We start from the raw sequence: 14,601 nt of genomic DNA, 5'->3' as shown, positions 1-14,601 counted from the left end.
ATAAACACTAAAAGTCCTCCTCCCGGTTTTTAATAGTCTGCTTGAACAGCCTTTCATTACTGAGTTAGTAAAGATCGTATCTGAGAAGATTCTGTTTTTATAAACTCCACTTATGTGGTTGCTATAAACAAACACACTTAAAATCCTGTTTATTGTCAACATGAAGGTGCGTTCTCTGTGTTGTATGTCTGCAGAGCTATAGAACCAGAGTACATGAGATTAAGTGGGTTCTCCAGGAAGGGAGGAAGGAAGTTTACCATCTGGGATGGAAAATTTCACAACAATAAATACAGTATATTTGTCAGACAATTTGAAATGTAACAACATAGGTACAGTTTGTGCTTTGTTGAGTTTTGTTTCCTTGTTTTGCACCATGTTCCCAGACCACTGTACGCCGAAATAAAACAGTTGCACAGGACAGATTGATCAATTTTCACTCTTCTTATTCATATTCCATTTGGAAAATTTCACAGCAATTTCTTGCCATCATAAAGCAAATTTATTAGGAGATAAACACTCTCCTAATATTGTGTCAGGGGTACTGGGCAGTGAAAGTACTGTATATAAAATAAAAACTCTTTGTCTATATAAACTATTTCTTTCTGAACAATCCTTTAAAAAGGATTTTGAAAAGGCTGATATCTAAAAAGCAACTGGTGTTCCTTCATCTTTGATTTCAAAGACTCTCATTAAATATATGAGTTTCAAATATGAAGATATACGTGTAATCTTTGGATATCAAAAAAAAAAAAAGTTTACTATGTATTTACAAAGAAGTGTCTGCATTTCAGCTTCTGAATTTGGATTTAGACCAGATCAGCACAAGGACTGCTACAGAAGGCTCTGGATGCTGAGGGAAGATGCACTGGTAATTACTCTCCAAAAGCTGGATAGATAGTAAATTTTCTTAACAAGATATCAATGCTATTGTATATCAGTGGAACAAATACATTTTATGTCAAAGACTAGAAAAATCACTGAGCTGCTGATCTATTTGCTAACAGATGACAGAGAGAGAGAGAGAGCTGTGAGATCAAGGATAACTACAACTGAATGGACAAATGAACACTTAGAATGATTTTCCCCTTGACATAATAAAATTGTTTACTCCCCATCCTAAACTTATACTGCATAATACAATTGTGTATATATATACATACACATAATTATATATACACAGTGTTCAATCTTTTCACTGAAATGTATGATACTTCCTCATAAATGTAGCACATTTTTCATAACTCCAGTTTCACTAAGAGTGCTCATTAATGTTTTTTTTTTAGTAAAGGGAAGAAGATAAAACCACACAATATACTTAAGGCTTAAGAGAGCAGAAACAGCTTCACAGAAATAGCCTTTTTTTTAAATTAAAAGCTGGAATCTCTCTCAGGGTTGTCAGAGATTATATAAAAATTACTCCTTTTACATTCTCCACTGTTCTCATTAACACAATCTGTCAAACAGCTTAAAGGACAAGTTTTAATACAGACCCACACACCACTTATCCTGGCCTCAGAGCAGTATTTAGAACTTCTAAGAAATTGCCTGCATTTTAGAACTGATGTTTGAATTAGCACTGGGTTTAACAAGACGCAGCAAAAACATGTATCTCAAAGTTGAATCCTATTATAATTACAAAGGGCAATTAAAAACAACTACAAGCATGCAGCTCTTTAGCTCCTTGTTCTCCAAAGTCATCCTGGAATTCTATATCAAACATATGATGGATTGTCCGACCTCATTTCAGTGAAGTGGTTCTTTCAGCTTAAATTAATACACATTTTTATTCTACCTGTAACAGAAGGTTGTACAGGTTGTATCAGGTCCGGCTGCTTGAGAGGATTTCCAAAATAGACAAACCACTCTTTTACCAAAGGACAGGTTCCACCTAAAAAAGACAGAATTGGAGCAGTAAGTCAAATGCAAGTATTGACACTACTGTAACAGCTGGAATAAGCTGCGATCAGGATTCTAAATAGAAGGTACTTCTTGATGATTTGTTTGCTCAGCTTTAGAAAAAAACAGGAAAAATTGTTTCAGTATCTTTATGACAAATCATCAGAACAAATAAAAAGAGTTTCAATTATGTACTATAAACATGAGTTTGGACTGGGGAACTGCAACCAAAACTGTAAATACAAGAGTCTGTGGAAAACGTTCTGAAACAGGCTTAGGCCTTCCCACCCCAAGGCAGCTCAGGAAGCTCTGGAGGCATGTGGCATAGCTCAGGGACCTGCATGAGCTACCTCAAGTCTCTCAGCACTGTCATGCTGCCACATATCCAGGCAGAGCTTAATATGATTCACCTCCCAACTTGCCCTGACATTTCCTGTGTCAGGGTTTGAGCCAAAATCTTAATAGGGAGGCCTTGATGGCTATGTAAAAGCTGACAGCAATGGAGTCATCCCACCATCAGATGCAGAACTTTTACAGCCCATTGTTCCAGACGTTTTATCAAGCATAAAGGAATTGTTTATACATAATACTTCAAGTGGCTTTCCTAGTCCCTAACCTCAACCCTGCTCAGTTCCCCTAAAGATGCCCTTAAATTAAAAATTTCACTACAGGAATTGTGTATCTAACTACTTGATGCTTAAAAAAAAACCTAAACAAACCAATCCTCAGAAAACAAATCACGCATTTAAGAATTTCTGAAATGCAGACTATACAATTCACAATAGTCAGCTCAAAATCCTTCCAATGCAAGTCTTCATTAAAAAGAAAAACAAACAAACATAGAATCAGCGCTACTATTGATGGGGCTTTGCATTCTATCCAGATTTTTGCTTATGGTACCCATGTCATAGTGCTCTAAATTTCCTCTCCATAGTTTGTTAAACAGTGTGAATTAAAAAGGTTTAGCTAGTCCTGAGCACTTGGAATAGTGTTTTCAATTTTTTTTTCCTTTCCTTGTCCCTTTCAGGATTTACAGGATTGCATCTCTAATTTCTTCCAGCTCTCAACCAATACTGAAGCCACTATCCTTAAAAATTCCTGCCTTTTATCACCAATTCCAATCTCCCTGAAATTTACTGCACAAGTATTTTTGATGCCATGTTGTGAACCCAAATCAAAAACTTGCCCTAGATTAAAACAAACCAAACAAGTCTTTCCAACACTGTCCTTTCCTTGTCCAGGCAAAAAGGTTTTGTCACATAATTTCCTGATCTCACTCATAGCTCCGTGCTGGAAACAACTGTTGACACGAATGAAAAAGAAGTGTGCTATGGTGAAAGGGCAGAAATTCCTCAGATGTATTTCTAAAGTCAGGGGTAAGAGAAGGGAAAAAGAACACTACAAAATCTGTTTTACAATTTCCTTCCTTCCTTCCTTCCTTCCTTCCTTCCTTCCTTCCTTCCTTCCTTCCTTCCTTCCTTCCTTCCTTCCACCACTTCCTTCCTTCCGCCGCTTTCTTCCTCTCCTTCCTTCCCTTCCTTCCTTCCCAATGGGTCTGCAGCACAAACTCCCAATAAAGGTGAGGGACTGAAGAAACAACACATGGAGTATGAGGGACCGTGTTACACATGACTTGCCATGCTTATATGTTCAAAAACCAATGACATTAAAAACAAAATTTTAAATGCTTACACTAGAGGCGGGGAAAGACAAACTGTACATTCCAATAGCTGAATAATCTCACATCTTGATTACAAATGATTGTCTATGATAATGTTATTTCATGAACAAAACCCTTCCATCAAATAACCCAAAGTCACTTTCAGAAACATTCCGAAGTTTTAACATTCAGTTTTAAGATTTAGTGTGTGGATTACTCTGCTTTATTCAATTTATTCAGCTCACTCAGACTCCTAAATTTTAGCCTGGTTTCTTAAGGAGGCAAACCTAATACAATTAGGACATCTGTCTTGTAATTAATTCATGGATGCACTGCTCTGCTTCAACTAAATCTGCCAAAGGAGAAGTGATTTCAAATAGATTAAAGTCCAAAACATTTTGTGAAACTGAAGACTCAGCTGACAGAGGGATCCTATTAGGGCACCAACTGAAAGAAAGGCAGGAAAGTCAACTTACCTCTTGTATCCAAACAGACTGAATGGCAAATCAATACACAAATAGCCATAGAAGAGCTAGAGATGAGAGAAAAGGTAGATGGCATTTGGGAAGGGCAGGAAGCAATAGGGAATGTGCTTAGGAACACCATATACTGCAGGAGGGAGTTGTCAAGGACATGAGGAGAAGTGAAGATGGAATAAAAAAGCGTGGAAATAGAAAAACTTTGCTGGTGAGGAGCATTGCTCTTTATGAGTTCCACAACTCACAGAAAAACATATCAAAATATGTCTTGATTCTAAATACCAGTGAGAGATTATTTTTGACATCAACCATTGAATTCATGCACAGTAAAAAGGGAATTTGACAGGAACTCTACAGTTTCATTCTTTTAATGTTTGTGAATGTAGGTATAGGACATAGCACCACATCAACTGAGTGCTTTTCATTACTATAGCCCATTAGTAACAGACATATATCACTGTTCACATAAACAACCAAATAAATATAGCTGAAAGCAAGGTCCTGCAAACTGACAGCCCATTAACATACAAAGAACAAAGTGGAGATATGATTTCTAAAAGTCAACCCTCTCTCCATGGAAATGTCTTGGGGAAAAAAACACACTAAGTTTTTAAACTTTTTTCCCCACAATGCACATAAAGAATATCACCAATGAAATGAAAAAAAAATAGCAGTTCCTTTGTTTAAATAAATTCTGAATGACCTGTGAAAGCACTGCTTAGGCAGCATAAGGAAAGCTTCAACTATGTGCAAACCACAAGAGAGTTGGAAAATGTTGCTATGTCTGTTCCTCTATAGCTGCAACAACCCCAACTCCCCAGAGTGGTCACTGGTGATAACTGGCAAAAGTTCTGCTAAGGGACTGTTTTTGACAGTGTCAAAGCAATGATCAGTCTGGCCTGCTAATGTTAGAACTGGGAGTGATGCCAGGACTTCGAGGAGCTGGCCATGGGTTCAGGCTACATTACATAACCTCCTAATTGGCAGTGGACATGCAGGTGCAGGTATTTTCATGGACTGTGTTAGTGCCAAAACCTTCTGGCTTTGTTCTGAACCCTTTGCACACATAAGCAAGCTTGGCTAGCCTATCAGGGTGTATTATTTACTGTTATTCTCCCCTCCCACTTGAATTTTTCCAGAAGTACTTTTTCTCAGAAAGATGCTAAAGTGTTGACAATTTCTATCACTGTATGCAAAATTTCACATATTGATCAGAATGGCTCAATTAACTATAAATGCACTTTTGAAATACAGAGACAACAAATGCCGTGTTGTCAGAATCACCATCAGCCCCCTATTTATTTCTGTAGGGTCCAAAATAAGGCTGTGATTCTCCAGCATTTCCATGAGTAAAGGTACACACACCACACACCAAACTATACCAAAGGCAGTGTTATATAAGCAATTCTTTCAGCAGCTCTGCTACCTTTTACAGGCAGGCACTGATTTGCTCATTCCCACTGCCTGCCATTCCCTCGGGGTGTTTCAGCACAGCTGCTTGTGGCTACACGGAGCCAGATAGGAAAACAGACCAGGTTAGTAACCTGACTACAAAAAAGGCAGGGAAAAGAGACAGAGGCTATTTTCAGTTTCTCAAACTAGGCCACCACACAGCTGCACAAACAGCTGCAACAGCACAACTGAGACGATGTGCAAGGATTGAAATGAGTGGCTGTGCAAGAAAACGATTTAAAGTGGCACTGATAGCAAAAGCAACGCATCCCACTATGGCTACAGGCAAAGTGGCATGGTATGGGCCGATAGCTTCAAAGGATATGACATTCTGCTCATATAGATTTGTTGGTCTCTTAAGCACCCTTGGAAATCACAATCTAGACATTCAGAACTAACACTCTCTTGTTTCAGAGGAGGGCAACCAGTTTACATTTAACCTTTAACTTTACATTTAAGCTTTAACCTGTTCTTACTAAAACCGTAACCACTGCTTTTACTAAATTTTGCCTGCATTGCCAATTAACAGTAAGTAAGCAGACCTGCAAACTGCAAAGAGGTCAGTTTCCAGCATATTTTAATTGACGATATTAAGGAGTAAAAAAGAGGATCACAAACACATGCACGACCACTGCAAACTGGAACAAACATTGTGTAGAGTTAGTCGAGTTAGCTTCAAATGTGCTACATCAGCAGCTATATAATGGTGGCAGACTCCACATGGACTAATTTAATTTGTTGTCTTGTTCCAGTAAACTCTTTTATAGTGCTACTCCAATGTCATTCTACATTATACTACAACCTACAGACAGTGTAGACTTCTTCCCATCCTATCCCTTATCAAATTACAAAAAGCAGTCAACTTGACCTCATCTTGAGGGAAACTGGCAAATTCTACTTTGTAAAGAACAAAGCTTCTTTGTAGTTCTAGCAGTGAATCCATAAAAACTAATGCTTACACATACCTATGCATTCCAATACAGACTGTGACTAATGATCTACACTCTTGACTTAGAAGCAACTATACACTGGAATAAAAAAATAACTCATGAACTACTAGGAAGTGACATGGTTAAAGCAGTTAGAGGCAGACACATGCATTGAAAATGCAGATTTAATAGAGGCACCCATGCAGACACAATCTACCTACCTTTCTGGGGGGGTTAAGGACTGGTTTTCTAAACTATGACTTAGTTTAGAAAATTATCTTTAGAATTGGAAGCCTGAACTGAGAATAAATAACCCATGCTATCTGTGGTTTTATTCTAAAATCACTTCCTTAAAAGAAGACAACTTTCACGTTAAAATTTCATTTTCAATATGACTCTAAATAAACGTTTCTGTATTTCAGTTCTAATCTTCTCTGAGTACTAAACCCAATGTAACACAAATGTTAACCTGCCTACTACCCTGCCATCTTGCAGCAACAGCTGTTAATTAGGAATTTTGTTCTGGGTGTTTCTGAAAACATCAATGAATATCCTGCTGTTTAGATGAATAAGTAAAACCCAACCAAGTTATAATCATCTACAAAATTTGGAGGCAGTACACCAAAAAATGAAAAATGACAGATGTGCATGATTACTGCTGAGATTTTTGTTAGTCTCTCCAAATCGCTATGTAAACTCTGATTCAGTTTTCCTATTATGGCACAACTTCAGCCTCTGGCTGCCGAGGGAAGTCATGTACTTAATTACCTTTTTGCGCCTTTCTAAGCAAATAGTTTGAATATTAGGTTTGATGGCGGTGGACTTTCATCAATAAAATTTAAAGCAATTACCATGGAGAAATCAACACATTCAAAAGAATAAAGTTCAGTACACTTTTAATTTTCAACTCACTGGCTGAAAGACACTGTAAAGATAACACTTAACTAATGGAAGTCTGAAGAACATGAAATTGGTCCAATGATGTGAATAAAGAACTCTCTGTCTTCAAGGAGATGAATGCAAGCACAGATATAAGTACCTGCTACCGAATCTGTTTATACCGCTGGATAAGGCAATCATATTTTCTAGCACTTGGATGAAAGAACTAATAATAGCTGGCAGGACTACTTGCATTTGTATTATTACAGTAATTGTATTTGACTGCTCTGAAAATTGCAGACTTAAAATCAACAGAAGGTAAAACTTTAACAGTGCATTATTGTTCTGTAAAAGTGTATTACAACTCACTAATTCATCCAGAGCCACGCTTGTCCAAGCAACATTAGGTTTCATATACCTTCAAACTTTCAAGAATCTCGTAAAGAGATTGCTCAATCTTTTGATCATTAACAACTTTCACAACTTCCCATTTAGCAAGGAAAAAAACTCAAATTTTTAAAAATCACTTTAAAAGCACTGACATGGAACAGCATGTAGAAAAAGCCCCACAATTTCACTCACACATTTTCTCTTACTACCATAAGAATTACATTTCAGCTGCTCAGAGTTTTTATCCTAAACGCATTTTATATCCTAAATTATGATAGAGCCACTGAAGCAATGAATTCAAGATTTCATATTTCAAAACTGAAAGTATAATGGTGTAAGTAGTTTAATCCTTACCTTTTCCAGATTCCAACAAGATAGAATAAATATGCTGACGAGCAGGGCGGTAGATAAGTGCTTGTCCAGGAATCTCTGTATCATAGTCATCTTCCAAGGAGTTGCTGCACTCAATCTCTCCATGACTTAGGATATTGAAGATCGAATAATTTTCAGATTGGATATGCTGTTCTTTAGCTAGCTGTTCGTTCAAAGAAGGAAGAAGGCATTATCTCCAAAATTAAGAAGAATCAAAAAGTAACAAAATGTATTTACTGTTTGAGGAAATAGATATTTCTCCATCAGTAGAAATGGAGGGAATATCCAGGGAGGGAACAAGTGCTTTTTCAAATAACACCAGTATAGTATGTTTTCAGACATCCATCTTTCTGTGGACAGGAATCCACTGGAAAATCATCATTACCTTTCTTAGTCCCTCCTTCAATTCTTAAAATTTAAGACCTTGAACAACAAAATTTTTCTAGAAAGTAATTATTCTCAAAATTAATTCTGAATTCCAGCATAGCTGCCCTCCTTTGGTCACCTGAAAAAGCATCTTCTTTCTTTACACAGTGAGTGAAGGCAAAACAAAATGCAAACTTTCAATTCTATTGCAAGATGAACTATATAAGACAGCTGTATTTCTTTCCTGACCTGACTTGGTGTAAGCTTACATTCTGGTAAAATTAGAATACTTAATTTCACCACACTTTTACTTTGCAATAGTTCTCCACCATGAAAAGAAATGCCATCTACTCTAGTGAGGAAAACCAGGCCTGCAGGCATGTTGCTGAAAAGCAGAATTAACAGCATCACCCAGGCTGGACATTAATCATGCACTGGATGCAGACACATCTGGCTACAGCAGCTGGCTACAAGCAACCTCAGTACCAGCAGGGTCTGCTGGTCTGGAACAGCCTAGATGAGAAAGCAACAAGGATGCTCTCAGCATCATTCTGTGCTCATCAGCCCAGAATTCCCACCAGTAACACTGGCCATCTGTATTGGCCAAGTGCACAGACAGACAGACTTTCTACTTCACAACCCCAGACCAAAACTCAGGGTGTTCAAACAGCTGAGCAGAGTGAACACTTCCATGGGGTGCCACTAACAAATTCTCCAGAACCTGCGCTATATGGTGAGTAGGCACTGACGTTTCTCTGCTCTGCATTCCCTGCATGTGTCATGCTAGTTGTACTGTTTGGGTTGTGCCATCCACCTGCAGCTACCACAGATTCTTTCACCAGGAGTTACTGGACCACTGGCCAGAAACAAATTCACTATTTCTGCAGCATTCCAGTATATGCAAACCCGGGAACTCAGCAGCATGTCAAAGCTGTAGTCATTCACTAGGTAATTAGTGATCAAAACTAATTCTACTAAAATGTCATACTTTCTATGCACAGTGCAAATCAACAGAGCACTTATACAATATATTAAAGGTTTCCCTGCAAGAAATACTTCAATATTCCTAATATGTGTAAACAATGTAATCCCCCAAGTATACTTTTGTATAAAATAAAAAGAGAGCATCAAGTATTTCTAAGAATGATTTTAATGAAGCCCTGAACTATTGCACAGAAACCAGCCACAGATGAGACCATCAACAATGCTAGTTTATTGCAATTTGTCAATAATCTACACTCCCTTATGTACTGAAAAAACTATAAGCTGATTTCAAAAGTGTTGCTGCATTCAATGTATTCACTGTATTCAATGTATTCAATGTCTGTATCTTGAAAAATATTTCTGATTCATACCTACAATCAGCTAGAAAGTTATGCTCTTCTGAGAGAAACAGTAACATGAAACTATGCCCTCATGGTGGGAATTGAGCTTTGTGTGCCATTTACATGAAGTTCAGACAATGTGCAAGGTAAGCAGAAATACATATGGATTTCAAATATGAAGCAAAGCACACACATTACATATACAAATATTTGAACACTTGTAACAAAAACAAAAGAGAAATTAACATGTCTAACATTTTGACTGTAATTTCCTTGGCCCAGGGACTGGCTTCATGTAGGATTCTTGCAGCAACAGGGAAGCGTTCTTCAATGGAGTTTCTAAACATTATTATTTTATTAGAGCAGTAGCTCAGCATGATGCTTCAGAACTTCAGTCCTTCAAATTAAAGACCAAGCCAAGAAATAATGACCATTTGTCATAAAGACCACATAGTACATTCTCTTAAGGAATAAGGATATTGCCACTATTGTCCTGGCCATAATCCAACCTAGATAATTGCATTCTGGCTGTTTTTCCCTTGCACTTCAAGCAGAAAGAGATTTTTCAACACCTTATTATGATGTACGACTGCTGATTTTTAAAAATACCTTCTATTTAACTACAACAGTCAAAAGTGATATGTACTGTATCTATGTGTGGTGAATATAAAAACCAAAATACATCTACAGTTTAGCTGAAATGAGCATTGCATAGGTTACAATGCAGTTATGAAATGTTTTATAGTATTTTTAGAAAGAAAAATGTAAATTATATTGTTACTTTAGAGTAATATGAGGAAACAGAAAAATAGTTTTAAAAAAATGCTCAAGATAAGCAAGAGAAAGAAAAAAAAAAACTTCGGTGTTTGAAGTCTATAAGGACCTAATAAAATAGGGAGTAACAGATGGCTAATATAGGGTCTAAAATACACTTCCTTGTATAGATTTTTTAAAAAAATCTCAATATGTTATCTTAATTGCCACGAATTGACAGAATTGTACTCTAGACTTACTACTATACCATAAACTCTGATGCAAGGTAGCACATTTTCTATTAGCCAGGTACACCACCCTAAGCTAATATATCCAATTTCCCAGAGTGACTCAATCTGACATACCATATCTCACCCCAACACCAGTGCATCCCTGTCCATGTGGGATGCCATAACTAAAACTTGCTACTGCAGCCCTGCCCTTTGGGAATTACTAAACCCATTGAAGTTTTTTTTGGGTCATTCAGGGAGAATGAAAATAAGGGTAATTTATCCTGAACCAAAAAGACAAAATACAGACGTATTGCATTTGACACTGTCCTGTATAATATCCTTGTCCCTGAACTGGAGAAGCATGGATTTCACAGATGGTTGCACTGAAAGAGCTGTGATCAATGGCTCGATGTGCAAGGGAAGGCCAGTGAAAGAGGGGTCCTCGGGAGTCAGTACTGGGACCAGCAGAGTTCAACATCTGTGTCAGGAACATGGACAGCGGGATCGAGTGCTCCCTCGGCAAGGCTGCTGGTGACACCAGGCTATGTGGTGCCATCAGCATGGAGGGAAAAGGATCCATCCAGAGGAATGCAGACAGGTGGGCCTGTGCAAACCTCATCAATTTCAACAGGACTGAGTACAAGGTCCTGCACTTGGGTTGCAGCAATCCTGACCACAAATACAGGCTGGATGGAGAATGGATTGAGAGCAGCTCTAAGAAGGGCTTTAGGGTGTTGCTGAATAAGCTGCTTGACCTATGAGCTTGACCAGCAATGTGCGCTCCCAACCCAGAAAGCCAGCTGAACTCTGGGCTGCATGCAAGACAGTGTGCCCAGCAGGGCAAGGAAGGGGATTCTTCCTGTCTACTCTGCTCTGGTGACACCCTACCTGGAGTGTTGTGTCCAGCTCTGACATCCCCAGCACAGGAAGGACTTTGACCTGTTGGAGTGAGTCCAGAGGACTGCAAAGATGATCAGAGGGCTATGATCACCTCTGCTATGAAGACAGGCTGAGAGAGCTGGGATTGTGTAACTGGAGAAGAGAAGGCTCTGGAGACACCTTAGAGCAGCCTTCAAACACCTAAAGGGGGCTGCAAAAGAGCTGGAGAGGGACTTTTCAAAAGGGTGTGCAGTGACAGGATGAGGGGAAATGGATTTAAACCAACACAAAGTAGGTTTAGATTAGGTATAGGAAGAAGCCCTTTGCAGTGAAGGTGGTGAGGCACTGGCTTAGGTTGACAAGAGAGAAGTTGGATCATCCCTGGAAGTATTCAAGGCCAGGTTGGATAGGGCTCTAAGTAACCTGGTCTAGTGGAAGTCTCCCTGCTCAGGGCAGGAGTTTGGAACTAGGTTATCTTTAGTCCCAAGCCCAACTATTCTATGACTCTATGACATGATTCTGTAGGAGTTTCCACGTCTCCACCACAAGCAATTTCAACTTCTGCATTCTTAGCACAGCTACCTTTGATACCTCCATTGCAAACCACAGTCAAGCAGATCACTGACCAGCTTATGGTTGACCTGTGGGTTCTCAAAGTAAAAACCAAGTCAATACACAAATCATATTAACATGGGAAATCATATAGTACATGGGAAGTACAATTCTGTGCCCAGCTGCTGGCCTATACAGGAGCTGCTCCCTATTATATGATCTACCTGACATTACAAAAAGAGAGAAACCTCTTTTCATTAAATATGCTGCATCTGTGTTCATATTAATGCATGCAATAGTCGTAACTGGGGCTCTACTTAACAGACAAAAGATTTTTGCACAAGCAAATTTAAATCAATAGGATTGATGTAACTTCCACTAACTAGTCATGACCATAAAGTGATCATTAAGCTTTAAAAAACAAGTTACCTGAAAGACTTCTTTATCTTGACAGAGAGCTGATTGTTGTTGAAGGGACAACATTTGACAATTTGTTTCATTGGGAGGAACCCATGGAGACTGCTGCCCAGGCAAAAGATAGGAGTTCACTCCTCTGCAAAGCAATGTCTTGTCTGATCCCAGAGGTAGAATCTCTTCCAAGTGTTTCAGGCTGCTGTACGAGCATGGAATTTTTGAGATGTAATTTGCTACAGACAGCAGTATGTTTGTTCTTCTGTTGTAGCTATTATTCCTGTGGGGACTGGTGGTTAAACATTTGTGCCAAAAGCCTTCCAACATGCTTTCTGGAACAACATCATTTCCAAGCAAGCACGCAAAGAGAGGAAGGTGTGCCAAACTAATACCCAGCACATGGCAAAGAACTTCTCGAGAGTACATAACAGTGACCAGTCTGTCCAAACAGAGGTTCTCAATGGAAAAGTAGGGACATGTGTTATAGATGAGATAGTCACTATCTTGCCCCAGAATTCCTATACAGTTGTGCTGCAAACCATATGCAGCCACCTCAAAGTCTGCCTCTTGTAATGTGCAAACTGTTTTTTGTCCGAGTGATTTCAGGGCATAACGTGTAAAAGTAGGCAGAGCTGAAGGAAGAACAAACATTTCTCTCCCTGGCTGTTTCCTGTGAGTCTTGATAAACTGAAATAATCTGGCTATTTCCTCAGTATTCTTCATCCTCCGTTTGATCCACTCATCTCTCTTTTTCTCTTCTACCACCCCGTCGAAGTAAAACACCAACTTGATACCAGCTGCCATAAAAGCACTGATAAAATCCTCTAAAATGGCAAGGTACTCCCGCCACTGGCCACCGCACACCCAGGATTCTGGTGTGTACCAGCGTCTAACGCAACTCATGGCATCTACCACGATAACAGGTGGGCAACCAGGATGATCAATGCGATGCTTTTCTGCCATTTCTCTCAGATCTACTGTTTGGCATGCCTCAGGGCAAACTCTTGCCACAAATCCCTGCAAGCCTCTAACACCCATGGCTGATGTCCAAAACTCACAGCAGTCTGAAAGAAGAAAAATAAAAACAACGTTCTAAGATGCAATACTGGAAAACAGTGAAATTCTACAATGACATTTTTTAAAGCTGCTTGGAAACAAACTTATTTTTCTGCTTTTGCTGATAGTTCATTGCCGTATCCCACTTTTAACAATTTGAAACAGTTTGCTTCCCCTCTGCAAACCGAACATAAGTACTCATTCATTTTCCCTTCTACCTCTGGTTTTCGTATCAGTGAAAAATAAAAGTATCAAGAGATTCTCGTAAGTATGACGGAACAAAATTCACAGAAATCATTAATGAGTAAGGCTGGAAGGAGCCACAAGTCCAACCTCTCTGCTCCAGCAGGACCATCCTAGAGCACACAGCACATGATTGAGTTTAGACAGCTCTTGAGTATCTCCAGTGAGGGAGATTTCAGGTTAATAGCATGTATTGAAATACACAATACTAGAAAATAAAGGATAGATTTTGTTTTTTTATTAAGAAATATACATGCTGATGGTATTCAAAAGGTAAAGAAAGGACGGTGAGTTTACAGAGTATTGTGAATTTTAAAAGCATTCCCGAAATCTATCAGTTAAAGACAGTTCTGAATACCACCCTCTTTAACCACAGTTTGGTTCCGAAGGGGTCTTTAGGACCTCTCAGGATGCGGCGGGCGCTGCGCGCAGCCCCGGCAGGGCCGAGCCCCGAGCCCCGGGATCCGTGCGGCTCCCGAGCCCGGGCCGGGCCCGTGAGGGAGCGCTGGGGCCGCTGGCAGCGGCGGCTGTCTCCGCCCGCGGGCTGCGCTCGCTCGGCTTTGTACGGCCGCAACGGGGCCGGAGGGGCCATTGTGCCCCCGAACAAACCCGGCCGGCACGGAGGGACGGGGTTTCGGGGGACACGAAAGCGTCGCGCACCGAAATCGCTTCAAACCCCCCCGAGTCGCCCTTGAGAGATTTATGTTCCCCCGGGCAGCGCGACCT

At 39.6% G+C, this 14,601-nt stretch overlaps 1 protein-coding gene across 2 annotated transcripts in view; it reads right to left on the bottom strand.

Annotated features, from left to right (window-relative positions):
- The window catches only part of FAM120B (family with sequence similarity 120B), a 48,378-nt gene extending 34,060 nt beyond the window's left edge, over positions 1 to 14,318 (bottom strand). For both annotated transcript variants that reach the window (XM_039707538.1, XM_039707537.1), the window contains exons 1-4: positions 14,278 to 14,318; positions 12,595 to 13,640; positions 8,040 to 8,220; positions 1,793 to 1,888 (exon numbers count right to left, since the gene is read on the bottom strand). In XM_039707538.1, the coding sequence (XP_039563472.1) occupies positions 1,793 to 1,888; positions 8,040 to 8,220; positions 12,595 to 13,614 (1,297 nt within the window). In that variant the 5' untranslated portion in view covers positions 13,615 to 13,640; positions 14,278 to 14,318. The remainder of the gene's footprint in view (positions 1 to 1,792; positions 1,889 to 8,039; positions 8,221 to 12,594; positions 13,641 to 14,277) is intronic.
- Between the last annotated feature and the right edge of the window lie 283 nt (positions 14,319 to 14,601).

The sequence above is a fragment of the Passer montanus genome, unplaced genomic scaffold (assembly GCF_014805655.1).
Source record: "Passer montanus isolate IOZ18808 unplaced genomic scaffold, ASM1480565v1 scaffold2, whole genome shotgun sequence".
NCBI classification, from domain to species: domain Eukaryota; kingdom Metazoa; phylum Chordata; class Aves; order Passeriformes; family Passeridae; genus Passer; species Passer montanus.
Note: the sequence above shows the minus strand (reverse complement) of the source record. Positions and strands in the feature narration are given on the sequence as shown.